Source organism: Periplaneta americana, chromosome 9 (genome assembly GCF_040183065.1).
Source record: "Periplaneta americana isolate PAMFEO1 chromosome 9, P.americana_PAMFEO1_priV1, whole genome shotgun sequence".
Lineage (NCBI taxonomy): Eukaryota > Metazoa > Arthropoda > Insecta > Blattodea > Blattidae > Periplaneta > Periplaneta americana.
The window spans coordinates 112092099-112119729 of NC_091125.1; the positions used below are offsets into that span (position 1 = coordinate 112092099).

Consider the following 27631-nt stretch of genomic DNA (forward strand, 5'->3'; position numbering starts at 1 on the left):
ACTTCGAAGGTGAAAAGTGCAAATCCTCGTGTTGTGCTGTGGGAAAATAGCTTCAAATACTTAGCCTTTCCTGCATGCGTTCTGCAAGCAGTATTTTACCAAGTAATTGAAGTGACAACAGTTAAGGAATCTGAAGAGGAAATTCTGGTAAGAGTTCTTGAACTAAATTTAATTCGTTCGTATAGAATAGAAAATCTGATAGGTTTCTAGCTTTTGTATAGTAGACATAAGACAAATTGTATTGCATAATTATTAATTTCAATTCAGGAATCCGCTCCTGAGCACGAGTTCTACTCTTTCAGGGGCGAGCTAAAGTTTTTCTGTATATATTATATTTTATGTTACAATTATTAGCAAAATAATAAATAAATAAAATAAATAAATTAGGTTCGACATACACTAGCTTTCTTTCTCTCTCACTCACACACACAACACACACATACACAAAGACAAATAATACAGAGGGAGATAGGTGACCAACTTACGATACTAGTTTTTTCTTTCAAAACAAAAGCAGATTTCTATTTTCTATTTTATGCCCCAACTAGTAAAACTCATATATTTAGAGGCTATACAAGAACAGATACATTTGTTGTACAATATAATTTAAGACAACATAAAACTGCAGTCTGTGAAAAATATAAAATATGACAAGAATTAAAGAAAGAAAACTTGTAATATGATAAGAATTAAAGAAAGAAAATAAAAAATAACAGTAAGGTAACATTAAAGTTTTAGGGGCAAAGAAGAAAAAGTTTTAAATCATCATATAAATAAATCAACCGAGAAATAAAGTAAATAATCTTCCCAAAATGCCTTAAAACATTGGGAATTTGGTAAAACTTTGTATTCTAAGGGAAGCTGGTTATAAGTTGCTATAAAAATGCTTAATTTCTTTCGTACACCAAATGTTATTCTTTTTATCTTGTAGAATAACGATGTATAGCTTTATTAAACTGAAATATAATATTGCTATGTATTAAATTGTTAATAGCTTTATACATGAAAATAGCAGCACTTAATTTGATAATAAATTCAACTGATAGAACGAAATAAAATTGATATAGATATTTAACTGGAGTCAAATAATGAAAACCTAATAGATTTCTTAAAGCTGTATTTTGAATAGGTCTCAAAATAGAAGTAGGTCTAGTATTCTTGTTATGAACACAAATAAATGACATTTACATTAAATGATAATTGGTAAAACCATAATATATACATTCAAAAAACAAGCTATGAGTAAAGATCTTTAAATCTTCAAAATACCAGAAATTGGAGCAATGGTATTACAGACAGCCAGAATATGCATATCCCATGTTAAATGTTCATCAGCAATCAAACCTAAAATTTTAACTGATGTAACTCTTTGTATTATAGAATCATTAAACATTAATTTTTTCGGAATAATATCTTTAATAAAGAGAAGGTCCAGTAAAAATAGTATAAGCCTACACAGTTTTATTCAATCCAAATCCGGTCGAATACAATTAATTTTAAAAGAACGAGATAATCCTCAACCAGACAAGTTAAAGTTGCAGTGTCAGTATCATAGACTTACTGCACGTAATAAAACCCTGTCCCTTATAAACAGCTCCGGAAAAAATTTGTCGGCCATTTCTTGCCCACGTTGAAATTCGATGCTAAATAAGTTTTTCGGTTAAAAGTATAATTAAAATATATTATTATCACATAAATAACTAATAATTCCCGAATATTTACGAAAGCAAATGCTTAAATTTGTATGCAAATACTACTCGTATATGTAAAAAGATTGCTGAAATATTCACTACACTTAGATCTACAGTTAATGTAATTACAACAAAGACATCATATAAATGAATTTGTCTATTTTCTACTATAGGAATAATAAATCTGCGGATGGTAAGCTTACTAAATACATTACGATCAAAATTGGAAGTGAAAAGGTAATAAAATTGTAAACTCTGATAATTTACCAAAGGCACTTTTTACAAATAATTTGTTATCATTCTTCAAAACAGGCAGACAATTTTTACTACAACATATTTAGAGTTCTTATAAGTGGTTGAGAAACAATTTAAATAAAATAATATATTTTTTTCGTTTAATCACACATCAACTTAGAATTTATTAGTTTAACAAATAAAACAGAACAAGACTAAACCAATTTTTAGTGCAATAATTATTCTGTGATGTGTACGACTATAACTGAAATAAGAAAGTTTGTCTCTTTGAGAAATGATCAATTTTGTCCTTATGACGCATTTCAATCACCTAACTTAATCACACAAATGGAGTTCATCAACTTCGCTTTTGAAAGTCTCGAATGAAAATCATCCTGACATTTTCTTAGGTGAAACTCCACCTTTACAGCTGAATGATATTTTATACAGTGAAGATGTTCTTTCTAAGTCATTAGAAAATACTCCATCTAAGTATTATGCAAAGTAAACCGTATTACAGGTCAAATCAGCCCAGAGGATGGCTGGAGGTTAACGCTCCAATCTTCACAGACAATCGGCATTAATGGCAGTAGGAATGTCAGTTCTACGTGCCCTTCGTTTTTACGACACCCTCCCTCAACGAAATGCCCCTGGTACTCATTTCTGTTACAGGTTGAGTAAAATATAATAAAACGGTAACAATTTTTATCAATAACCACTGTCGCAAAATGAAATATATATATATATATATATATATATATATATATATATATATATATATACTAGTGGCTTATTTTATTTTCAATGAAGAATACTTGTCTTTTTGAAAGTTATTTGCTTCCATAATAATGAAACGTACTCCCTCTGAATGGATTTTTTAGGCCAAATACTTTTTCTTGAACCTATCCAACTTCAGTTTTTGAGTTTCAACGCGAAAACGCAAGTATCAATGTCAGGACGATAGCAGTACCTATTTCAAGTCATTGTGGATTGTAGGCAAAAGTTAAAAAATGTTAGGTTTGCTAAGCTTTCGAACAATAGTATTTTCGTATAGCTGCTGCATGTAGAACTTTAAATGTAGAGCGTAAAATCATTTTATCCTACTAAGAGATCTTGCTGAAATGATCTGGAGACTACAAAACTTTTTAGGCCTCTTATTTTATCAGTAAGTAATACCTTTTGATCTTTCCTTAGGAACTGTAATTTTTGCGCTCTCTCGAGCCAATACTGAAGACAATGACACATATCAATATCTACACTACACCGCCATTAAGTATATGAAAAAGACCCAACCCCACTGAGTTAATAAGAATAAAAATATTTGATTTTTAATAACAATATTATTATCTTACTTAAGTTTTGTAGTTATATATAGCAGCCACTCAGTAAATTATAGAAATGAAAATCTAAATTAAGATAACCTCAAAACGTTTCACTTTCATGTCATCAATATAGCATCAATATTATGTACAATTAATGAAAAATAGATGCATCATGATATTAACTATAACAATATTTAATTTCTAATCGTAATAATGTCATCAAACCACCTCAAGTTTCGTAGATTTGAATATCCAATACACAGCTATACTCAGAAAATTATACACTGCAGAATCAGATTTTAATAACAAATTGAATTGAGTTCTAAATATGTCGGCAATCCTACAGGTCATGGCCTTCGTGTAATAGCCTAATGTTTATTGTAGTGTGTTTTTTGTTCTGAAATTCAATCAAGTCGGCCGTGATTCAATAATATTAGTTCTCAAAACTGACAACAGATGGATTTTGGAAAATAGGAAAATTATGTAGGAAAATTGACATTTCACTGAAAACTACTATTTTTCCGAAAAAACTTTGGATGCCAGGCATGAAAATGAGGGGTCACTCATTAAAATCCGTTCAGCCGTTTTCCCGTAATTTCCATTACCAGTTCAAAATATATATATTTTTTTTCACAGCAGTAGTAGTAGGAACAGCAGTAGTTACAGTATCAGCAGTAGCAGTAGCAGTAATAGCAGTAGTAGGGGTCTAGTAGTAATGGTAGGAATATTAGTAGTAATAGTAGTACGTACCAGTAGTAGCAGTATTACTAATAATAATAGTAGTAGCAGAAAATAAAATGAAAAATATAAATTTTAAAGATTTACAAATAATTTCAGCGCTCTAATTAAATATAGGTAAACCAAATGACTGAATATTGCGTAATTACTCAGATAATTAACCAAACAAAATACACAGCTGTATTTATTTCAAATCAAATAATATATTTCTATTAAAATTGTTACCAACTAATTAGTACAAGACTATTTAAAAATAAATAATTGACTTACCAATCAAATAATAAAAATATAAAAAGAAAAAGAAATTCTAAACCAACTTAAATAAAAATTTTGAGCTTATAAAAGTAGTAAAATTTATTTTTTTTTTAATTTGATTTACCTATTAACCAAATAATAAGAGTATAAAAACAAATAAAAATTCTAAACAATACAAATAAAATTTTAGTTAGTCTACTAACCGAGTATCGTATTGAAAGATTTTTAAAACTTAAAAAAAAATCTCTGAGTTACTAACCAAATAATAAAAAATATAAAAACAAATTAAATTCTAAACCAACACACACAAAAATTGAGTTACCAACAAAGCAGCAAACATTGATTTGGGGTGGGGAGTTTACTAACGAAATATGACAATTTAAATCAAAATAAAATTCTAAACAAACGTAAATAAAAATTTCGAATTACTAACGAAGTACCTAGTAAAAATATGAAATTCTAAATCAACTCAAAAATAAAAAACTGACTATTTTAACAAAAAATATTAACAGGCACAACAGTAGATTCTGGCACTTCACTTATAACAAATACTGTCCATCCGAGTGATTATGTCGCATCTCGGTTTTCTCCATCAGTTTCTGCTGCCCCTCTGTAAAGATTACTGGCTGGGCTGTTAGGGTCTTTCCTGAAAAATATTTGCTGTACGGAATTGGAAGTCTACGTAATATTATACAACTGCTTAACATAATTTTAAAAAGGATCCTGTTAAGTAAGTAACTGGCACGTGATTTCCCTCGTTTCGACGACCCTGCGATATAACCACTCGGACGGACAGTATCACTGGTACCTATACTTTTGTTATATTTAATAATACATTATACCAATAGATATTTGGTAATGAAGGTTATGTTTAGGTATATAAGTATTTATAAAATCTTCTGAGTTGAAATTTTATCAAATTTTCATTTATCTCAAATATTTAGAAACATTTAAAACAATAGCTATCCCATTTTCTTTAAATAATAAAGGTCATAAACCAATTTCATCTACACTAAAAATTAAAATGCATAATTTTGACTGTTCCTATATGAATTGCAATTGTTCAGTTATTAATGAAGTTAATGAGGTTAAATACTTAAGTATAATTATTGATAATCGTTTAAAATGGAATAATCATATTCATTATATTTGTAATAAATTACGTAAAACATTATATTACTTTGTTGTTCTAAGAAATATTTTGCCATCTAACTGTTTACGTATAATTTATTTAGCATTATTTCAATCTATATTTATGTATGGTATTATAGGTTGGGTTGGAACTTATAAATTCAACTTTTATCCGTTAATTTTACTACAGAAAAAAAGTATTAAAAATTTGTTTCAAAAAGCAGAAAGATTACTCAACTTTACTCAACTGAATTGTTGTTTAAACATTTCAAACTTTTCGACATTAAAAAAATTTATTATTTTATTTTATTAAAATATTTTCACAAAAATCTGAATAACTTTGAAATGTATATACTTAAATATAGAACTAAAAATATGAATTCTCTGCGTTTGTCTCAACCAAAATGTAAAACAATGCAGCTTTTTATCATAGCATGAGTCAAGATCCCAAATTATTAAACAAATGTTATTCCAATATAATTTTAACTACGAATCCTGTCCAAATTAATAAAAAAAAAAAATAAAAAAAATTGTATTGGATTTATAGTTTGGTTTTAAACATATTAAACACTTTTTAATCTGTATTCACTTTCAATTTTAATGTTATTTTTTGTCTATATTGGAATCCCCTCCTGAGCACGAGTCTTACTCATTCAGGAGTGGGCTAGTTTATCTTACATTGTATTAACTTGTATTCATTTTAAACTTACTAGCAATAAAAAAACAATAAATAAATACATTTGTCGTATAGCACTGACACTTCATAAGCCTGTAGAGGCAAGAACTTCACTACCGACGAGTGACGATTTGTTATAAATTGATTTTTAATACAAAATAATACATAACAACGATGACGACGATGATGATGATATTATTATTATTATTATTATTATTATTATTATTATTATTACTAATATTATTACTATTATTATTATTATTATTATTATTATTATTATACTGTAGCTCGTGTATATTCTAGTCAATAACAATTATTCTTTATTGTTAACATATATCAGTAGACACAAACTCAGATATAGCTAGCAGTTACAAAATTAATTTCAGTAAATGTGTTTAATATAGAAATTATGTCCGGATAAAGAGTACAATAATTCTTGTCGCTTGTCCTACATATACCAAAACAAAATTTTAATTATTACTACTTAATCAGCGAACCTAGATTTAAGACAACTAACAGATATAGGCATAGAGATAATAAATACCCCTTTATCGTTTTAGAAATGAATATTCAACTCTTAAATATTACGTATACCGAAGTTTATAAGTGAAAGTACAGCCGGTTCACTGTTTCCTTACACCTGGGGCGGTGCTTCACAGATTCTTACTGTAAGAAACTATCAAGAGCTTGTCATCACCAACAAGCTACACTTGATTAACATCAATGCTTTCTTCGCGGTACTCGTTTCAATGCTCAAAGTAGGTTACTACCCACTTCGTGGATGTGTTTCACGTAACAGTCTAGACAGTCATCAAGAATACAAAAGTAGTGGAAGTAAAGATCAATTAATTTCTTCTCTCCTTTTGACACTTATGATGGATCTAGGTAGTAGCTACGGAGCAGCTTTGACTCTGCGTGAATAAAAAAATATATAATATACGCGATCGGTTTAGCTTCCGTTTGTCTATTCCCTTTTGTATTCGTTCTAATACTACTTCCGCTTTCAGAGTATAATAATGATAAGCCAAGATCATGATGCTTCATTTTATGATTCCAGTTCCAGAAGCACGACTGAAAACGAACAATAGAGGCCTGACTGGACACTTTCTCCAGATCTTCCATTGCGGTAACGAGCATTTCGCAGCATGGATGTAGAAGAGTTTCGCAAGTTTGCAAAAGCTGCAGTGGATTATGTGGCAGATTATCTCGAAAACATTCGTGAAAGGTAAGACTTTTAAAATCCTATCCTCTACAACTTTAACGGTGAATTGTAATAAAATTCTAATCCTTTACAAGGAAAATGCTTCAGCTTTAAGATCGAATTCGTTAATCTCTGTATCTGAAGTTATTAGGTTTTCAAACTGGTCGTTAAAATATAACAAGCAAAATGCGATATTTTCTTGCTATGCTATGATTTTACAAATTCACAAATGCGTAAAGAAATTTAACTAATAACTAAGCAATGACAGTAATTCAAATTAGTGTAAAAATAGCGCTAACTTAAGTAAACATATAGCCCATTATTACGATGTACCGAAGTACATATAATATTTCCATGCATAAATTCTGCGTCATCATATGATGAAAGATGAGTGGAACGGATCCTCGGATCCCGGCCCCTTAGTCACTCATAACGAGTGCACCTCTGCATATGTGTGGACATTGTGCCACTGTCATATATCTATGACGCAGTGCATGAGAGTAGGTTACTAGAGGGAACCCAAAGGAACTTAAACTGAGAGGATTCGATCCGACACCGGTATGGGAATCCGGTGCGGCTTAGTGGATAGAGCGTCAGCACGTAGAGCTGAAAACCCGGGTTCATATCCCGGTGCTGGGGAGAATTTTCCTCCGTCCTACTCATATTTCATTAAGTAAACATATTTGAAGTAGTTCAAGGAGAAATATGAATATTTCGGAAAGGAATAGCAACAGTCATAACTAGAAATAATTTGGTACATATGCATGACTAATTTAAGTGATTTTTCAAAATACAAAGGGAGAGACAGAGAGACAGTCGTTACTCCAGGATAGAGGTAAAGTGCCTCAACAAGAATGACAGAAAAGCCGAAGAACTCGGAAAAAAAATCTAGTCTATTTTCGTTCCACCCGCAACAAATCTCACGAGATCTACTGAGAGGCGAGTCCTGGCTACCATCTGACTTAATGAGTCATAGTTGAGTTTATATCTCGAATATATTTAATTCGTCACTTCCATGTAGGGCTTATTTTACTTGCCAATATGTAAATATAACATTTAGTTCACAGCTGCAAACTGTCTGCCATGCATTTATTTCTCTTTATACCATAAGATCACAGTCTAGTATATACAGTCACGAAGCTCAATACGTAGTAAATATGCAAACATTAGGTAGTTGCTCACCACTAGGATCGCTAATATCGGCTCATTACAGGCAATGCAAAATAATACCGGCACAGTCTATTGTTTCTAGCACCCTCAAAACTCAAGCTTCGTCACTGTATATAGTAGACTGTGATATGATCAAAAGATGTATTGCTTATTCAGGCCTGTGCTGCCATCTGTCGAACCTGGCTACCTACAAGAGCTGATTCCGAAGGAAGCACCAAAGAAACCCGAAAAATGGCAAGATATTCTCACAGACATGGAGCGCGTTATAATGCCAGGGGTAAGTTCTGTCCTAAGAACCTCACTTATTATCGTCAAGTTGTCTAAAATTAAAATATCATACTTCTCCATGACAAAAAAGAGATAAAATTAAAAAAGAGTTGGTTTAATAGTGAAAAAAAAACATAATGTCAACAACTCTATAATAGCTGCTGAACTCTTAATGAGTGAATGACTAAGAAAATAGAATATATAATGTTCCAAAACGATTCTCTATTAATATCTGTAGTTTTTAGGCCTATTTAACTGCTAAAATTGTCATACTATTAATAAAAATAATATAATTACAATAGCAATATATAGATAACCGAACGAGAACATAAAAATGAATTGAACTAAAAAAAGAGGCTAAGGGCCGTATTCATAGACATTTTTAGCGCGGGCTTTCGGTGGATGATCAGCGTTTTTCGTATTCATAAACCAGTGTTAGCGATAGGATATGATTTGAATTCTGTACAGTAACCAGTGGATAGCCGGGGCTAGCTTAGTAGGCCTACGCCCGTAGCGCGTGCTGTGAAATGTCTATTAATAGCACCCTTAAGGTTTAAATATTAAAATTCGATCCTAAGATTTCATTCATCTTTATCTGTGATGCAGGTCACTCGGCTAGCCTGGCTCTTGGAATACAAGCTGTGACTGATGCATAGTCAAGAAACTCGAAACTTTTTAAAAAGATGATTTTTAGAGAGAAAAATAGGCTAATCATCTACGCCGTGCGTTCAAATCTAAAAATAAAAAACTTGGTTTGCATTTCGTTAAAATATTCCGTTTCTCTCTTTGTGAGATGCCGCGTTTAAATATTGCTTTGTGCTTGGAAGACGGCTCATAACAGGCTGAAACATGTTAACTAGGTACGGTAAAATTTAACACGAGAAAAACATATAATACATATTCCGACGTTACTTTGTACTGTACATAGCACTTAACAATATTGCAATGTTGTCACTCCTCAATATATAAATTGATGTTTTGTTTAAATTAAATTAAATTGAAACAACAGTTATTTAGACTGGAAAGTTTTGAAATGAAAGCCGGGTATATTAGTTGACTATATCCCTGAACCTACGGATAACTTCTTAATTTTACTTACACAGTCCTAGGCAAAAAAAAATCTGTACGACAAAGAAAGTTGCAGAAAACAAATATAAAAATTATAATAAGAATTGTGAATTATGCCTATTCTAATTTACGAATTTACGTATTTTGTAGATATTTAAAGTTTACGATATATAAGATATGATAAATAAATTCGCATAATGGTTTAATAACTTAATTACACGAGGTACTGTAAATCTCCTTGCGGTACTCCTTTTGATTTTGTTATAATGTTTCGTCTAAATTATCATCAGTGACCTGAAATCTCGTTCTTTTGAAGTACGTAATCCTTAAGTCTAGGAAACAGTTTAAAGTTACATAGCAAGAAACACGACTAATAAGGAGAAAATGGAACAAAACGAATACTTTTATCAGCCAAAAACGATAAAGTAGCCAGTTTTTCTGTTAAGTCTCCGATTATTTCCACCGAATTGCAAGATTTCATATCTTCCTGGTAGAATCCGGAATTCATATTGCAAAAAAATTCATAGCGCATCATGCTTTGATTTTATCAAAAAGCAACATAACTCTCATAGGAGACTCTGGTATTTCTAAGTAATAGAGTTGCCATTAACTCCCCTTGCTACACGGTCTTCAGTACATGAGAGTTCCGTGCTGCTAAAAACATACCTTTCGATTCGTCTCTCGTATTAACCATGGTATCTCTCGTCCTGTAACATTATTGGTTGTTTACTACACTCAGAAATAACAGTAAATAGACGGAATTTCCGGCCACGCGTATTAAACAGAACAGATTCATCAGATTTCTCGCCCCTTCGAAAAGTAGCAGGAATGATGGGGTATGATTTTGCACAAGGAGATTACTTTGAAGGTGACAGGTTAATTATTCGTGAACATTTGTTTAATAATAAACATAGTGAACCATTATGTGATGTTTATCTCATCTATTTTAAGATTGGTTCATAACATAATTAAATTTTTCATTTCTCTTTTCAGATTACGCACTGGCAGTCTCCACATTTTCATGCTTATTTTCCAGCAGCGAACTCTTATCCTGCTATCGTGGGAGAAATTCTCAACACAGGGATTTCCTGTTTGGGATTTAATTGGGTTAGTCCTATATTATATTTCCTATATTCTCAAGATTTGAAGACAAAGTAACCAACATGTACTTTCATACGAGTAAAACGTTTTACATATGAAGGGTACAAGGAAAAAAGATCAGAGTCCACCAAAAGTGAAAAACGAATTATTACTATCAATAGGTAACCAATATGTGAGTGTCATCATGTTAAATATTACAGAGCATAAACAATTAGCGTTCGAGAAACACACAGTTTAAATTTGAGCATTGTATGAAAGAACGATCAGGGTCTAACTTTCAATTTGCTCTCTTGAAAAATTTGCTTTATGTGACCATGATCTTTTTATCGCCTGTACCCCTCATATGGCAAAGTCATCAATCTACACGACTAAAATGTAATTCCGGTGCATTGTTTATAATCATCAGTTACCTACCTACTTAGCTGCTATCCATTTAACCAAGGTAAAGTTTATGATGATACACTGGCGTTCAAAGATACTTGACCCCTACTAATCGATAGTGATCGATAATTTGTTCGTTTAGGTGTGGCTTCTTAGGTATTACTTCTGTGGATAGATGTCGAAGATAACAGTCAGTGTCGCCAATAGTACATAAATATACCCACATAAAATTCAAAATGTCATACACTTCTAATGATTGTAAAAAGAAAGTACTAGATTTATCGGGAAATCGCTGACACTGCCAATTATAATAATAGGCCTAATTTATACCTAATCCACATCAACATTTTCCCAAACTTGTTTTACCAGTCTCAATAGTCGGGTCACCTATTGAGAACTAGCGGAACTCTTTCAAAATTTGTCAATTTATTATATTTTGGTTCTGACTTATCCCGTGCTTAGAAAGTTCACTTACACGATCAGAAAATTGAAGGTCAGATAATGATTGACAATTTCTTTGTGCAAGTTTGGTTTCTTTAGTTATTACTTCTATGAATAGATGACGAAGACAACCGTCAGTGTCGCCAGTAGTACATACAGTAAATATACTCGCATTAAAGATTCCCCTCTGCTGATTGTAAAAGAACGGTAGGTGTAGCGGGAAACCGGTGATATTGTCAAATATTAGAATATTTTATATTTAATCTACATAATCATTTTCCGCAAGACTTTTTACCTGTCCTAGTAATAGGGTATCCTATTGAGAACTAGCAGAACTATTTCAAGGTTTGTCTAATTTTTATATCTCTGGTTCTGAATTATTCTGTGGTTAGAAAGTTCACTTGCACGATCATAAAATTGTAGGCCAGTGTACACTGGTGTTCAAATATATCTGACTACAATTTTATGATTGTGTAAGCGAACTTTCTTACCTCGGAATATGTCAGAACTAAAGATATAACAAGTTGACAAACATATATAAGCTTATATATATACAGTACATACATTCAATTTATCGCATATGTAATTGATTATGGAAAAGGTATAAAATAATAAGTTAAGGACTAGACCTTAAAGTGGATGAGGCAATAAATTCCATTCCTAAATCTTACAGGTGACTCTTATTTGCAGGCTACAAGCCCTGCATGTACAGAACTGGAGGTGATCATGATGGACTGGCTAGCAAAATTACTGGATCTGCCGAAGCATTTTCTTGCCAGTTCAGGGGGTTCAGGAGGAGGCGTACTTCAGGTAGTACATGATTAATTTAATAAGAGTGTCAAAAGAACGTCGTTAAAGAAACGTTACAGGAATTTTTCACCTAGTAAGACAGGATGTTACCAAATAATTATTTAGCATAGGCTAGACTATTGCTTTTGTAATCCAATCATTCCCATCTGTGAGCGATGCGCCGAAAATTGAGTTCTTTTTGGCACCGTAGGCGTTGCTCTCGGTACATAATGAGAGGCGAACTACATAGCACCGCAATGTTGGGATTCCGGTAGCGGAAACGGGAGTACCCCGCAAGAACCTATCACCACGCACAGTATATATTTCACCACAAATTCTACTTGGACTCGCCGGGATCCGAACCCGGGTTACCAGTATAGAAAGCCGACGCTCTAGCCGTTAAGCCAACGTGCGCCACATAGAAAATATATATGCTATAATAAAATTGTCTTCTTCTTCTTCTTCTTCCTCCTCACTTCAGCATGGCTTAAGTCAATGATCTATTCGGGTCTCAATTTTAATTATTGTCAAAATACCTTTTTCATGATTGATTGAGATATTTTCATTTTCCTAAAGATTTAGGATCCTATATTTATTACTTTAAGAATTCTTTATTTCTGTCCTTTTCCGATACCATATATATTCATTTATTTCTTAGATAGAAGATGTATAAATATGTTATTACCTCATTTTTGTTTTCCCCATCATTCAGTGATTTGCAATTTGTTTCAAAAACGTAATTTCCTTATTTTAAACTAAAAACTTTCCTTTAAATGTGCATAATTGGTAACAACATTGTAAAATATAACAACAATAATTATACTGTAAAATAGTAATACTGTTTCTTTTCCAGCTTTTCTTACATTCCCATTATAGCATAGCTAATATGCAGTAGATTTTTTGTTATAAAACATTTACTACAAGAGACGTTGCGTAGATTATGTACCATGTAACCAAAAGTAAGACTTTTTGTAATTAAATTTTAAATAAATAAAAGCTATAGATATCTATTTCAAACCTGTGGCCAGTGAACCATTAGTTTACAGTACGGTACATAAATTAAAGCGTTTGATATGTTATGCGTGAGATTAATATGTCTTAAAATGAATTCCATCCTGAATATTACAACATACTCGTAGTTTACGTTTTCTATTTAGATATCAAAGAAAAACTTGTAGCATAACTCTAATTAAAGCAAAACAAGATGAATGTAACATATATTTTATTACGGAAGTGTCCTTCAATAAAGTTATTTTCTTTAATAATTGCAGAATTCTTATGAACTCTTTTGTGCAGGGATCTGCAAGTGAATCAACGCTCGTAGCACTACTAGCGGCAAGAGAAAATACAGTGAAGAGTGTGAGGCAGAAACATCCTGAGATGGACGCGGGAGCAATCAAAGCTAAGCTAGTTGCTTACTCTTCAGGTACACAACAGAGTACGATCCATCCAATTTCTCAGATTACATTGGTTTCAAAGTAAATAAACTCCAGAAAAGCTTCGTTCTACTGCAAAGGAATACGCAATACATACGTCATGAAATAATGTTACTATCTACCCATCCTGTCTTTGTTAGATTTCTTCGACGTGACAGAAGACTCCCCTAACGTGACTCTCTGGTATGCCAGCCTACACCAAAAAACATAGAATACTCAATGACAATGGACGAAGATCAACATTCATGTCCCAAGTGAATTCAGAGCCACGATGAAGACTTCTATGTAGTGTTAAAGCTCCATATTAAATATTATTATTATTATTATTATTATTATTATTATTATTATTATTATTATGGTTGTTGTGGTCCAATTCCACACATGAAAATAATGTAATGTCCTCTTATTTGGATTATAGATCAATCCAACTCCTCGATAGAGAAGGCAGGAGTTTTGGGTTCCGTAATCATGCGACTACTGCCCTCTGATGAAAAATGTCGACTACGTGGTATTACATTAGAACAAGCTATAAGAAATGACCGTGAGAAGGGTCTCATACCTTTTTATGTAAGTACTGTCTTGATCTTATTTGTAATTTTTAAGTCAAACATCCCAGTATTATAGTCATAAGTTGTATGGATGTCAGGAAATAAAATGTAATAGTTCAACCCTTCCTCAACTTCATCATCTTCCTCACTCACTCTCTACACTACACTTACACGAACACTTACACATACATTCACCCTACACGACATAACTCTCCACAGATACACATCATGCATAGAGTGACCCGCCGAAGTGGTGTGCAACTAGAAAATGGGTCGCAGATCTGCCCTCTACCCGCAATATACGGAACCCGAATAACGTAAGTGAAGTGGGTAGGCATTGGATACACACAACACACACACACACACATTTTATTCCATGGATTAGCTCACAGAGTCTAGGGAAATGTTGATGGAAAATTCTCGTATCGATGATAATAATTGATGATTGTTCATATAACGTCCCTTTGCAGCTACAGAGACTGTCCGTGAAAGTCATCTCCTTTTGAGTGTGATTTTTCCCCCATTTCAGGTTGTGGCAAACTTGGGTACAACTGGCACCTGTGCCTTTGATCAACTGGATGAATTAGGACCGATCTGCAAAAGGGAAGGCCTCTGGATGCATGTGGATGCTGCATATGCAGGTAGAGATAAAGAGACAGCATTAGTACCCATGGACTCCTACGCGCAAAAGTAATCCGTTATTGACCATGAAAAAAGAGCTCCATGGTCGGTACATAATTAATTTATTTACACGTATTATCTTTATTATTATTATTATTATTATTATTATTTATTTATTTAACATAACATAAAACATGAATGACCATCTTTTCTGTGCTTTCCATGAGAGAGGATATTGAAAATAAATTGATTTAAAAGCCAACGATTTAATTCCCAAGTTGCATTTCTGCTGCTGATTTTCGAAATCTCATTCTTGTCCACTACAACAACTATTAAAATAGCCTACTTTTTTTTACTAATTTAAATACTGACAAAGTGTTGCATCAGTATAGTCGTTATATTTTCAACAGAGCAATGAAAAGTTCAACTGTTATCAAAACTCCCAATATTTCACATCATCATCATTTGGGACCTAAAATCTACTTAAAATGATCATTAAAATGCCCTTCAACTAATGGAAAAATGACATTAAATTAAAATGAAATGACATTTAAATATTATTCATAGTACGGTACTCGTACCAAAACTTCTAAAAAAATAGTCACCTTGTTTCAATGACTGCCCTGCAAATCCCGGAGAGAGGAGGGAACTTTCTTGAATTTGACTAAGACAAAGAAAAGTGCATGCAACAAAATGAAGGTTTTAAGGAAAAACTATAGATTTTAATGAGGCTTTACAATGTGTTTCAATCAGAAGTGGATCATGTCAGTGACTTCATTCTCCGTCTCCTTCTCCTTCCGCGCTTCACTTTTGTTACCAGATCTTCCAGGTGAGGGAGTGTGAATGACAAAACAAATTGTGGGCGCAGCGTGCATTCTTGCAATCTTTGTGTTAAAAATACTGTCTACTACAGTAGACATCCCTTCCGAACCATGTTGAGGACACAACGTCCTGTCCAGGACATGGTGAAAGTTTCCCCCCTTCCAAACATAAATTCTAAACACACCCTCGCACCGAAAAAAGAACAGTAGCAGTCAAAGTTCTCACTTAAACTAAGCTGTTATCAAACATTTTATACTACTACCGTTGTGTGAAGTGAAGCCTTCAGAGGATTGAGGGATGGACTTTAGAGTCTGTTCAAAACTATAAAACTCAAACTTCACTGTTATTCACTTATTCAGTAGGTAATTACTATTGATCTATTTGGTTAGAAAATGATTTAAGAGACCTATCGGTAAAGAAGAAAGTAAAATGCATTCCAAATGATCTAAAAGTTCTTCAAAGTACTAAAAATGACCAAAAATGCCGAACATATATATAAAAATGACTTATTAGTTAAAAAAACTTCAAAAATGCAAAAAAAAATGCAATATAAGAAATTACTTTTATACGTTGATATTAACATAGAAAGGATTTCTATATTAATAGGCATCGTCCTAATGTGAAAAATAAGATGACTTTTCATCAACATCCGCCCCCTAATCATCATCATTAATATCGTGACTATAATCAATAATTTGCATTATTCAAAAGTCATGCTTTGACTCATTCCCATATAAAATACTAGGTTGTTCAGAAAGTAAGTTCCAATTACTGTGCCTTACATACCTTAAGACATTACAAAATACAAGAGGATTTTAATTTTTCAGCCGCCCTGAGGTTTTGAGAGATGGTATGTAAGTTACAATATACTTAGAAAGGGACTGAGAAGATGTACTGGGCAAAATACAGGTAGTATGAAATAATTAAGTATCTAAAATGTGGTCCAAAAGTGAAGTGAGTGCAGTCATTCTATTTTTAATAGAAAAAAGACCATGCGATATCGGAAATCCACAGATGATTGTTGGAAATTTACAATTCGAACGTTGTGAATTATGACTGTTCGTAACATGCAGAAACGGTAGGCCTATTTCAAATTTGTAATACGACAAATTTCACTCTCGGAAAGTGAACACTATAGAAGATAAACAATAAACATATGTCATAACATGTGTGTTGGTAACTTGAATAGAGAAGATATGCCTTTAACACTTCGTCAGGTTGCTAATTTAGCGAAAGTGTCAACTAGGCTTCGAATATACAATACCATTAAGTTTAGGCTACAACGTCAGTTTAAATTTTCTATAAGCTTCTTTCCCAGGGTGGGCCTACGCTATATTGTAGGTCTGTTGGACAGATTAGTTGAAGCCAATATTCTATCTAAAACACTATAATGGGCATTCATGCAATAGTGGTAGAACATACTGTCCTATTGTTGTTTAGTCAACTGTCCGAAGACAGGTCTGAACCTCGCAAGTGATACCAACAAGGCACCACTTATGAGGCAACTAGGTCAGGAGATAATGGGGTAGGGTGGCAAGTTCCTTTCCCCTTACATTGCATACATCGCCGATTAGCTACATATTACACTTATCGGACTTCAGATGCATACAAACAATTGTAGAGTGGTGGGACAATGTGATCTACGTAAGTGCCAAAAAACTTTCTTTAGGGAAATGAGTAAATTACATCTGTGGGAAACAAAATTGTATTGTAAAAAACAGAAGACACTAGGGAAACATGAATAAATTGAGTTGCATAAGAAACTTTGTGAAAAAATCATACACATTTTCCAAAATATATTGTGAAAGTTGGAAAAGATCTAAGTCCTTGTTCACCATCATCACCAGTAGGGATTTAGACTGACAGGATTCTTAAAAAGCTGTTTGTTTTCCTCATCCATAAAATCAAGCATCTGGCGTATGTCTTTCTTTTTTTAATTCACTGAGAAGTAGGTATGGAATCAGTCCTATACAAATATTTTTTCTCGCAGGTGCAGCGTTCATATGTCCTGAATACCGTCACTTGATGGCAGGTGTGCAGTTTGCGGATTCCTTCTGTTTCAACCCCCACAAGTGGCTTCTTGTAAATTTCGAGTGCTCGGCCATGTGGTAAGAGAATTTAATATATCCCACTTTCCTTATGAGTGTTTCTGTAACAATTTTTTGGTCTTTCTTTTTGCACCACTAACAATTTTTTTTTTTTTTTCATTTTAATGCAGGGTCAAAGACTCTAATGTCCTAGTTGAAGCCTTCGACGTAGACCGAATATATCTGAGGTACAAGAATCAAGGGCTTGCTCCTGATTACAGAGTAAGTTTCAAAATATAACTGTTGAATTTTCACTGCTTCTTGCAGTAGGTCAATTGTTATTTTTTTCTGTCGCCGATTTATTAGATCTATAATAGTTCAGTCTTCTCACAAGTACAGTCGAAAATTACTGTCCTTGTAATGCTTGAAAATAAGTAGTCTAATTATTTTCTAAAAGCCATTAGTCAAACCACTGGAGCGTCAGATTCAAATTCCTATGAATTGAACTTGAATTTATAGTGGATATAGACTTCCTTAAATCAGATTTTCTTTAAGAATTCGATTTTCTCTTGCTATACTTACACGATTTTTCCAGTAATGATTATTATTATCATCATTATTATTATTATTATTATTATTATTATTATTATTATTATCATCATCATCACAGTCATAACCATAATCAAATATTCATAAAGAACGTAATTCAAACAAAATGAATCGAATGAAAATAATTAATTAGCAGTTGTTAAATGAAAGGAGCAACGAAAACTTCAATGGCAAGAAGATCACTAATATTGTACAAAGTAGATCCATCTCCATGTGTTGCACAACGGGCAATCCAAGAGGACGACACATTGGTGTTCGTAATCGTATCAACATAGCTGTCATTGTGTGAGAATATCTTCACTTAAACATTGAATATTAATAGTACATTATGCAACGAGCCTATAATGGTAGTAATTAAGACGCGAGTATGTTTGTTTATGAAACGAGCGCAAGCGAGTTTCATAATTTTCATACGAGCGTCTTAATTACCATTATAGGCAAGTTTCATACGACTTTTTATCCTCGACCATATGTCTAACTTGAAATTATTCATAAGTATTCGTGTTATGGTTATGTAAGTGAGGAGCGGAACTGACCTAAATTGTGAGATGTGCGCAGACGCGAAAGTATTGATTTTTTTCCGAGGAACGAATGTGTCATTGACCTTGATATAACCTAGAGAATAACATGAACATTAATTTTGATATAACCTAGAAATTGATTTAGAATTGAAAAACGAGATGACAAATTGAATTTATTTGGATATTATTTACAATTAACGCTAATTATTATAGTAACAGAACATAACCTTCTGCGACAGTATTGGATTTCCAGCCTCCGTGACGTTTCCCTAGTTGTCTTTCGATTGTATATTCGAGAATAATCGAAAACCTGAACTTTAGTGAATAGGTGTACTTTAATGACATGCATTAAAGGACTGTACCAGGTGTATAATTACTACATTTCGGCATGGTCGAGCATAAAACTATATTAGAAACATCTACGAGTATAATGCAATCCGATTATATTGCGTGTTTCAGAAATAAGTACTGAAATTTTCAGGGATGGTTAGTTGGGTCTAGGTAACCATTTTAAGTAAGGGAAGATAGGGTCTCCAATAGACAATTTCCGTACTGTGTAAAGACACGTCGCTGATGTAGGTGATGTCTAAAATCAAGCACACGAAATATTTTTCAATGTTCAACAGTCCGTGGACCGACGATTTTATTTGTATAATGAAGGCAATGGCGGACACTTTGAACACTTATTGAGAGATACTCTGCAATAAATCTGAATACAACTGAATTTTACCTCTACTATATTACCTATGTTTAGGACTCCATACTACTGCAGTATTTTTGAAACTACTCTGTACTTTTTCATCCTACGGTCATATACCACGTCTCCGTCAGCTGCAGGTTATGAAATATCGATTTTTGCGTCACGTACCGACAAAATGACTCACAGGGGATGTCTGTCCTTATCCTTTAAATCATACCTGGACATTATTAATTCGATTGAGCCACTGCAGACAACCCATTAACTCCTCACTTCACCTTCCCCGGCTGTGACAGTAATGTTTTGGTGCGGTACGAGCAGGTAGTAGGGATAGTGACGGGTTGTATCAGGTGGGCATCATAGCTTTTACGAACTTTCGGCTCTCGCCGGTCGACTGCAATCCACCACTGATGCGCAGAGCCTTACTGCACGTTTGTTGTTCATAAGGAGTGTAAGCAAAAAGGATATGGGTGGGAGTTCTCCGTCCCTTTCACTTCCCCTCTTATGCCCAGGCCTGTTTTAAATAATCGCCTAGCCCAACCTATCATCTCTTAAAATTTCGGTACTTATTCTGAAACACCCTGTATTGTAACTTCACACCAAACGCACATTATACGATTCTGATGGATACCCAGCTGCTATAGCCAACACCAAGGACAGCTTTTCTTCGTATACTTCGATACTAGAGCTACTTGTTAATCTCATTCTATCAATCCTAATCATAGTATGAATAACTTCAAATATTTATGAACATTCTTAAATGAATACGTATAAATGCTAAATGAATCCTATAGATTCAAAATCCCCTATATCCACTTTCACAAATTGAAGGATTTTGACAGTTACTGGTTCCAAATAGAGGGAATTTTCAACCTAACAGTGACTTTTAACAAATCTTTTGCTTTAAATTCAGTGGCTTTTTGAATTCAAACTATATAAATTATTAGAATTCATTCTTAGCAAGCAATATGTGGACATAACTCAATTATGAACAAAATAGTTTTGAATCTAGAGGATTCATTCATTCATTCATTCATTCGTTTGTTTATTTATTTATTCATTTATTTATTTGTTCATTTATTTATTTATTCATTTATTCTTTCATTCATTCATTCACTTATTTACTTATTCATTTATTCATATATCCATTTAATTATTTATTTATTTATTTATTTATTTATTTATTTATTTAGCTAATAATTGTAACACAAAATATAATATAAGCAGAAAAACAAATATTGAAATTGAAAGATTGAAATAAAATATCTTACCTATTAGATTAACTGCATTTTATAGTCGAGATATCCTCGATGTTCTAGGGATTAGACCTTACATGCTGGCCGAGCTGTTACTAACATCAGATACCGTAATAATTGTGAGAGTATAACCACAGTCTAGTATATACAGTCACGAAGCTTGAGTTGTTGAGGTTGCTAGGAACAATAGACTGTGCAGGTACTATTTCGCATTGTATGTAATGAGGCGATAGTAGAGATCCTAGTGGTTAGCAATTATCTATGGATGCATATTTATTACATATTGAGCTTCGTGACTGTACAGTATATACTAACTGTGGTATAATTGTCTCTAAATGCCCTTTTCTGCTGCAGCACTGGCAAATATCTCTCAGTCGCCGGTTTCGTTCATTGAAGATGTGGCTGGTATTGCGTCTGTATGGAGCCCAAGGCCTGCAAAACTACATTCGCCAGCAAGTGGCACTAGCACGAGAGTTTGAGGCTCTGGTCCGAGCCGATGACCGCTTTCATGTTGTCACAGAAGTAGTCTTAGGTCTCGTGTGCTTCCGGCTCAAGGTAACATCACTATTAAATTCGTAAATTACATGTAATCTGTGCCACTGACGTCATGTACATTTTATAATACGCTGCTTGGTGTGGTTGATCTTTTATATAATATATCAGTGACAGGTGGGGAAAAGCTGCTTAGAGAAAAAATGTACAATTAAATATCGTCGTTGTTCCTGCAATAATTCCTATGTGACATATTTATCGATTTTAAGATTCTTGCTCTATTAAATAACTTAAATAGTGATACAGCAAATAATGAAATCTCCCATATGTAATTATACAGGGTGATTCAGACCACCCGTAACAGTAATTTATTTCGAAAACTTGTGAATGAAAATTTTCGAGACAAAAATATTTATAACTAAACGACATGTGAACTTTCACTTGAGCTTAATTTCATCCATCAGCTCTAACAGGAAGTAGGGTCAGTGGCGTATCACTTTAAAATTTCAAATGGGAGTCGGGGTCAAATAGGGTACCATTCGATAGAGCTCTTCAAAACAAACAACTTTCATACGAAACATTTTTATTAATTCCTACTCTTTCAATGAGAAAACGTACGAAAAGCAATGGGTGATTCGGACCACTCGTAAGTCATTTATTTCGGAAAGTAGTGCATGAAAATTTTCGAGAAAAAATTTTTATAACTAAACCACATGTGAACTTTCACTAGAACTTGATTTCATCAGTTAGCTCTAACAGGAAGTAGGGTCATTGGCGTATCACTTTAAAATTTCAAATGAGAGTCGGGTCAAATAGGATACCATTTGATAGAGATTTTCAAAACAAACGTTTTTATTAATTCCTACTCTGCCAGTCACTTGACCACGCCGAAGTATTAGGAGTCACTGACAGTGTTAGAAGAAGAGTACAGGTGTGTGCTACTCAGAACGGCAGATAGTTTGAAAATTTATAAAAAATTAATGGAATTGTCCAGTCTTTCAGTAACATGTCAACATTAATTGTCTTCTTTACATTTTCGTCTTCTAACATTTCTCAATATTGATGACATTGTCTTTTTGTACGTTTTCTCATTGAAAGAGTAGGAATTGATAAAAACGTTTCCTATGAAAGTTGTTTGTTTTGAAGAGCTCTATCAAATGGCATCCTATTTGACCCGACTCCCATTTGAAATTTTAATGTGATACGTCACTGGCATTACTTCCTGTTAGAGCTTATTGATTAAATCAAGCTCAAGTGAAAGTTCACATGTGGTTTAGTTATAAATATTTTTGTCTCGAAAATTTTCATGAACTAGTTTCCGAAATAAATGACTTACGGGTGGTCCGAATTACCCATTGCTTTTCGTACGTTTTCTCATTGAAAGAGTAGGAATTAATAAAAACTTGTCCTATGAAAGTTGTTTGTTTTGGTACCCTATTTGACCCCAACTCCCATTTGAAATTTTAAAGTGATACGCCACTGACCCTACTTCCTGTTAGAGCTGATTGATGAAATCAAGCTCAAGTGAAAGTTCACATGTGGTTTAGTTATAAATTTTTTTGTCTCGAAAATTTTCATGCACAATTTTCCAAAATAAATTACTGTTACGGGTGGTCTGAATCACCCTGTATTTATTTGTTTCGAAAATTTGAGAATTTACAGTTTCCTATGTACGGCTGCCATAAGATGAATAAATGTGGTTTGTCTTCCTACTGAAAAATTGTATATTTTGCACATAGGAGTTATTGCAGGAACAACGACGATATACTCTATTTCATGAACTCTTTATACGTTGTACTTCAGACATTTGTATTTATTTCAGTAGTTTTGTTTATTTTAATATTTATTTAACTATCATGTGTTTGCCTACTCTTTAATTTTCCTTATTTCTTTATTTACTTATTTATTTAACTACATATTTATTCGTTTATAGCTGCTCAAGTCTTACCATATACTGTATTTACTTCATTTCCTATCCAGCTGTTAAGTGCGTACTTTTATAGGCCTACTGTACTTTTCGTGCTGAGCAGCTTTTTTAAAATCTATGTTGTTCATCCTGTCTGTGGGGATCGGATAATGTGAACAATAGTCATATTGAATTATTGTAACTTAAATAATATCTCATCAGTTCCTGTTTCGACAGTTCCGTCTCACAAACGGCACAATTCTCAAATAGAAAAAGAAGAGTTCATTAATTAAAAATCAGTGATTAAATATGGATGTCCTAATCAATAAAAATATTCTGTTTTCCTTTAACAAAAGTATCACTACAAGACACAAAACCAATTCCCATTCAAATGGCAAACCCATTTCTTAGTGTCCGTATAGGGGCGTATGTAATTCTCCAACGTAAACAGTCGAACTATAGGATGTCGAACTTGTTTTCCGTCGAACTTAAGAGCTTCCACTGTAAGTAAATTTTTAAGCTTCTAGTGACTACAATTGATTTTCAAAAATATGTAATAATAAAAATATAATGAAACCTTTACCACATGTGTGCCTCTGTTTCTCAGATATTATTAAAAGTTTAGAATTAAAATTTTATAAACACGTTTTCTCATTGTTTCTACCTCTACTGGTAAGGTCTGGCTTATTTAGTTTATTTTACGTAATTTTATCCAAAAATTAATATCTACCATGTGAATGAACAAACTTATATGTTATACCAATACTAATTTAATCATATTTGAATAAACATTTATACTATACTAAGTACCACAGTATTTAGGAGAAATGTGCAAAATTTGAGAGTTGTAACTTTAATAATTTCTCGTAATACTTGTACATTACGTCCCTAAAAGTGTTAAGTAAATCAATTTAAATGGACGCAAAACTTGTTAAAAATACTATTTTAGGGCCTGAAAATACTCGTAACAATATAAACCTATATATATTTTTAAAGCCAAAAATCGAAAACTCTGTTTTTTTGTCACCAACACTCTCCAGTTTAGGTCCTGGTTTCAAACCCAAGTGACGGCGAAATTTTCTCATTGCCAAACTTCCATAACGCACCCTGAATCCACTCAGCCTCCTAATAATTTGAGTACCGGGTCTTTCCCGAGGGTAAAAGACGGTCGGAACGTGGTGCCGACCACACCATCTCATTCTATTGCCGAGGTCTATAAAAAAAAAAATCCCAGCAATGTCCAGTATATTTTTAAATTGAGTATTGTACATTTCCAGGGTCCAGATGAGCTGACGAGAAGATTACACGAGCGTTTAATGGCACGCAAGAAAATCTACGTCATCGCTGCAACATTACATGATAAATATATCATTCGATTCGTAGTCTGCAGTCGAATGACAGAATCTAGGGATATCCACTTTGCCTGGGAAGAGATTCGAAGTCAGGCAGAGATAATCTTCGCCAGTAATAACGTCGATTATGGAATAGAAAATTCTCATATGGTCTGCAAGGAAGAAAATGGAGCTAATGATGATAACATGATACATAATGAACTACCGACAACAAATCGTACGGATGACATAACTTGCTCTGGAACTGGAGAGTTTGAACGGCTCGTCACCAAGAAACGCAAACACGGTCACCAAGATTTAGAAGAATCCTTGTTGCCTAGCAATGGTCGTGGATTGACAATGTTCAAGGCTGAGGCCATTGTCTTGGGTGACGAAGAAGTTGAAGAACTCTCAAAGAAGAGGACGAGACGCACATTGAGCCAAGTCATCAGATTCGCTTGTGGCTCGGATGATAATGATAGTGATAGCTCTAGATGAAAGGAATAAACAGTCAGTGAAATAATTAATTGTGTTGAGAGGGAAACAAGAAAGAGAAGGTTTCGACATGGACTTGTAGCAGCTATACACGGAAAGCTAGGATAAAGAGTGTAAAGTGGAGTAGTGTTTATGGAATATTTATGTAATATATTTATAAATATTCCAACTTATCAAGTTATATATTGTAAATAATGTAATTCCCGAGGAAGTAGAATTTAAAACTGCAGTTTCAACGTATTTGTATTAAGAAGACGATTACATTTTATTTCGTAAATGTTCCTCAATAAAACAAAGTATTACATGTCATTAGATTGTAGTTTTTGTCAACAAATAGCAAATTGTCTTTGTTGTAAGGTTAATTTTCTATAGAATGTTTGCCTGAAACCAAAGATAAAATAAAGTTATTTCTTCAGAATATGTATTTTATGTCTTTCTCGTGTTAAATTTTACCGTACTTAGTTAACATGTTTCGGCCTGTTATTCGCCTTCTTCAGAACTGGTTGTTGCTGGTCTTGGCGCCTTTTGTTTTGTTTCCTGTGAGGATGTATTTGTGTAGTGTTATGTGGAGTCAAAGAGTGTGTGTGTCCTGAAATTAAGTTGTGTGTTGAGAATTTCATTTGAATGTGTTTTTTTGTGTCTGTATATTTCGTATTGTTCTAGTATGTTTAGTCTCTAGCTTTTTGATTGGGTGTGTAGAATTTCCATATCTGTGTTGATGTCTCTGTAGGTGTGGTTAGCATTTGTGATGTGTTCTGCATATGTGGAAGTGTTTTGTAATTTTGTTATGGCTGTGATGTGTTCTTTGTAACGTGTTTGAAATGATCTGCCTGTCTGTCCTATGTAGAAGTTGTTGCAGGTGTTACATTTGAGTTTGTATACGCCTGAGTGGTTATATTTGTTTGTTTGTGTGTTGAAATGTTTTTGTATAGTATTATTTTGTTCTGTATGCGATGTTGTAATTTAATTTCTTGAATGAGGTTGCAATCTTGTGTGTGGTTTTGTTTTCGTATGTTAGTGTGATATATTTTTTTGTGTTCTTGTGTTTGTGTTGTATTCTTATGTTTTTTTGTGATTATGTTTTGTCTTTCGTATTATGTTGTCTATTATGCTGGAGCTGTATCCGTTTTCTTGTGCTATGCAGTTGATTGTGTTTAGCTCTTATTTGTAATCATGTTGGTTCATTGGTATGTTGAGTGATCTGTGTACCATTGTTCGGAATGCAGCTTGTTTTTGTTGTGTTGGGTGGTTGGATGTGTTGTGTATGTGTGTTGTTGTTGTTGTGGGTTTTCTGTACACTTTGAATGTGTGTTTGTTGTCGACTATTGTTATTGTGATGTCTAGAAAATTTATGGATTTGTTGTTATTTTCAGTAATATTAATCAATCTCTGACTGGTATCTCTATTAAGTTAAGATGGTGTTTCTCAAAGTCGATCAAACAAAATATTTCTCCCGCAAAATCCTTGACAAGAGTTCCCAACATTTTCAGGTGACAAGTGGATTGTTCGATAGTGAAACTTCGTTGACTTACTTTATTCACATAACAAAAGTTTACATCGTTTGGTAATCCTACCTTTTTAACAAGCAGTCCACAGTCATAATCACGTTAAAATTTAAGACACCTGTCCTAACATTTCACTCGAAATCCTTATAAAGAAACTAGAGCTATGATTTCTAAGAACAGCATGTCGTAAAGCTTCATGAACCTCAGTCCCAAAACTCGTCTTCAATATGAAGAACAAGTTCAAGTTTCTGATACCAAACCCAGATTTTAGAGTAGTTAGTTGTTCAATGTATTTTATTTATTTTATTGGGTTATTTTACGACGCTGTATCAACATCTAGGTTATTTAGCGTCTGAATGAAATGAAGGTGATAATGCCGGTGAAATGAGTCCGGGGTTCAGCACCGAAAGTTACCCAGCATGGTGTTTAATTATACTGTGGCTGAAAATATCAGGTAGTTTGAGACTAGCTCTATGTAGGCTGACCAGATTTTTTATGGTCCAGCAGGGGACATCGGCAATTTCCAGAAAAACCACAACGCTTATCTAGTCACTCTCCGTTGAAATGTTGCAGGGAATATATGTAACAGTAGATACAATGATAGAACTTTGCACACTAAATTTGTAGAGTATCTTAACTTTTTGAAATAAATGCATAAACACACGTAATTCCTATACATAATTATAACCACTAAGAAATCAATTTCAGTACTGACGCATACATGGACGTCTTTCACATAATATTGTACATACCGAACTCTAACAGACACATTTTACAAGTACTTGTCTGAAAAATATATCTTTTTAAGAATCTGTTCATTCCCATACAGCTTCACACTAAGTTCTTCACATGAGATATGAAAGTTTGTTTTCACTTGTAACAAAGCTTTAACTGTTTCAA

General features: G+C 33.3%; 1 protein-coding gene across 2 annotated transcripts; it reads left to right on the top strand.

The window, feature by feature from the left end:
- On the top strand, positions 1–25646 carry LOC138706390 (aromatic-L-amino-acid decarboxylase-like). Of its 2 annotated transcripts, XM_069835626.1 has the most exons (12): positions 1–147; positions 7105–7272; positions 8575–8695; positions 10747–10860; positions 12367–12486; positions 13762–13891; positions 14320–14468; positions 14979–15090; positions 17883–18000; positions 18111–18201; positions 21357–21557; positions 24678–25646. In XM_069835626.1, exons 2-12 carry the CDS (start codon positions 7193–7195, stop codon positions 25227–25229), a joined length of 1788 nt encoding a protein of 595 aa, XP_069691727.1. In that variant the 5' UTR covers positions 1–147; positions 7105–7192; the 3' UTR covers positions 25230–25646. The 2 variants fall into 2 exon arrangements, with proteins under 2 accessions (XP_069691727.1, XP_069691728.1); XM_069835627.1 differs by lacking the exons at positions 1–147; positions 7105–7272; positions 8575–8695 and having other exon boundaries at positions 10758–10860; positions 12350–12486.
- Positions 25647–27631: the final 1985 nt, after the last annotated feature.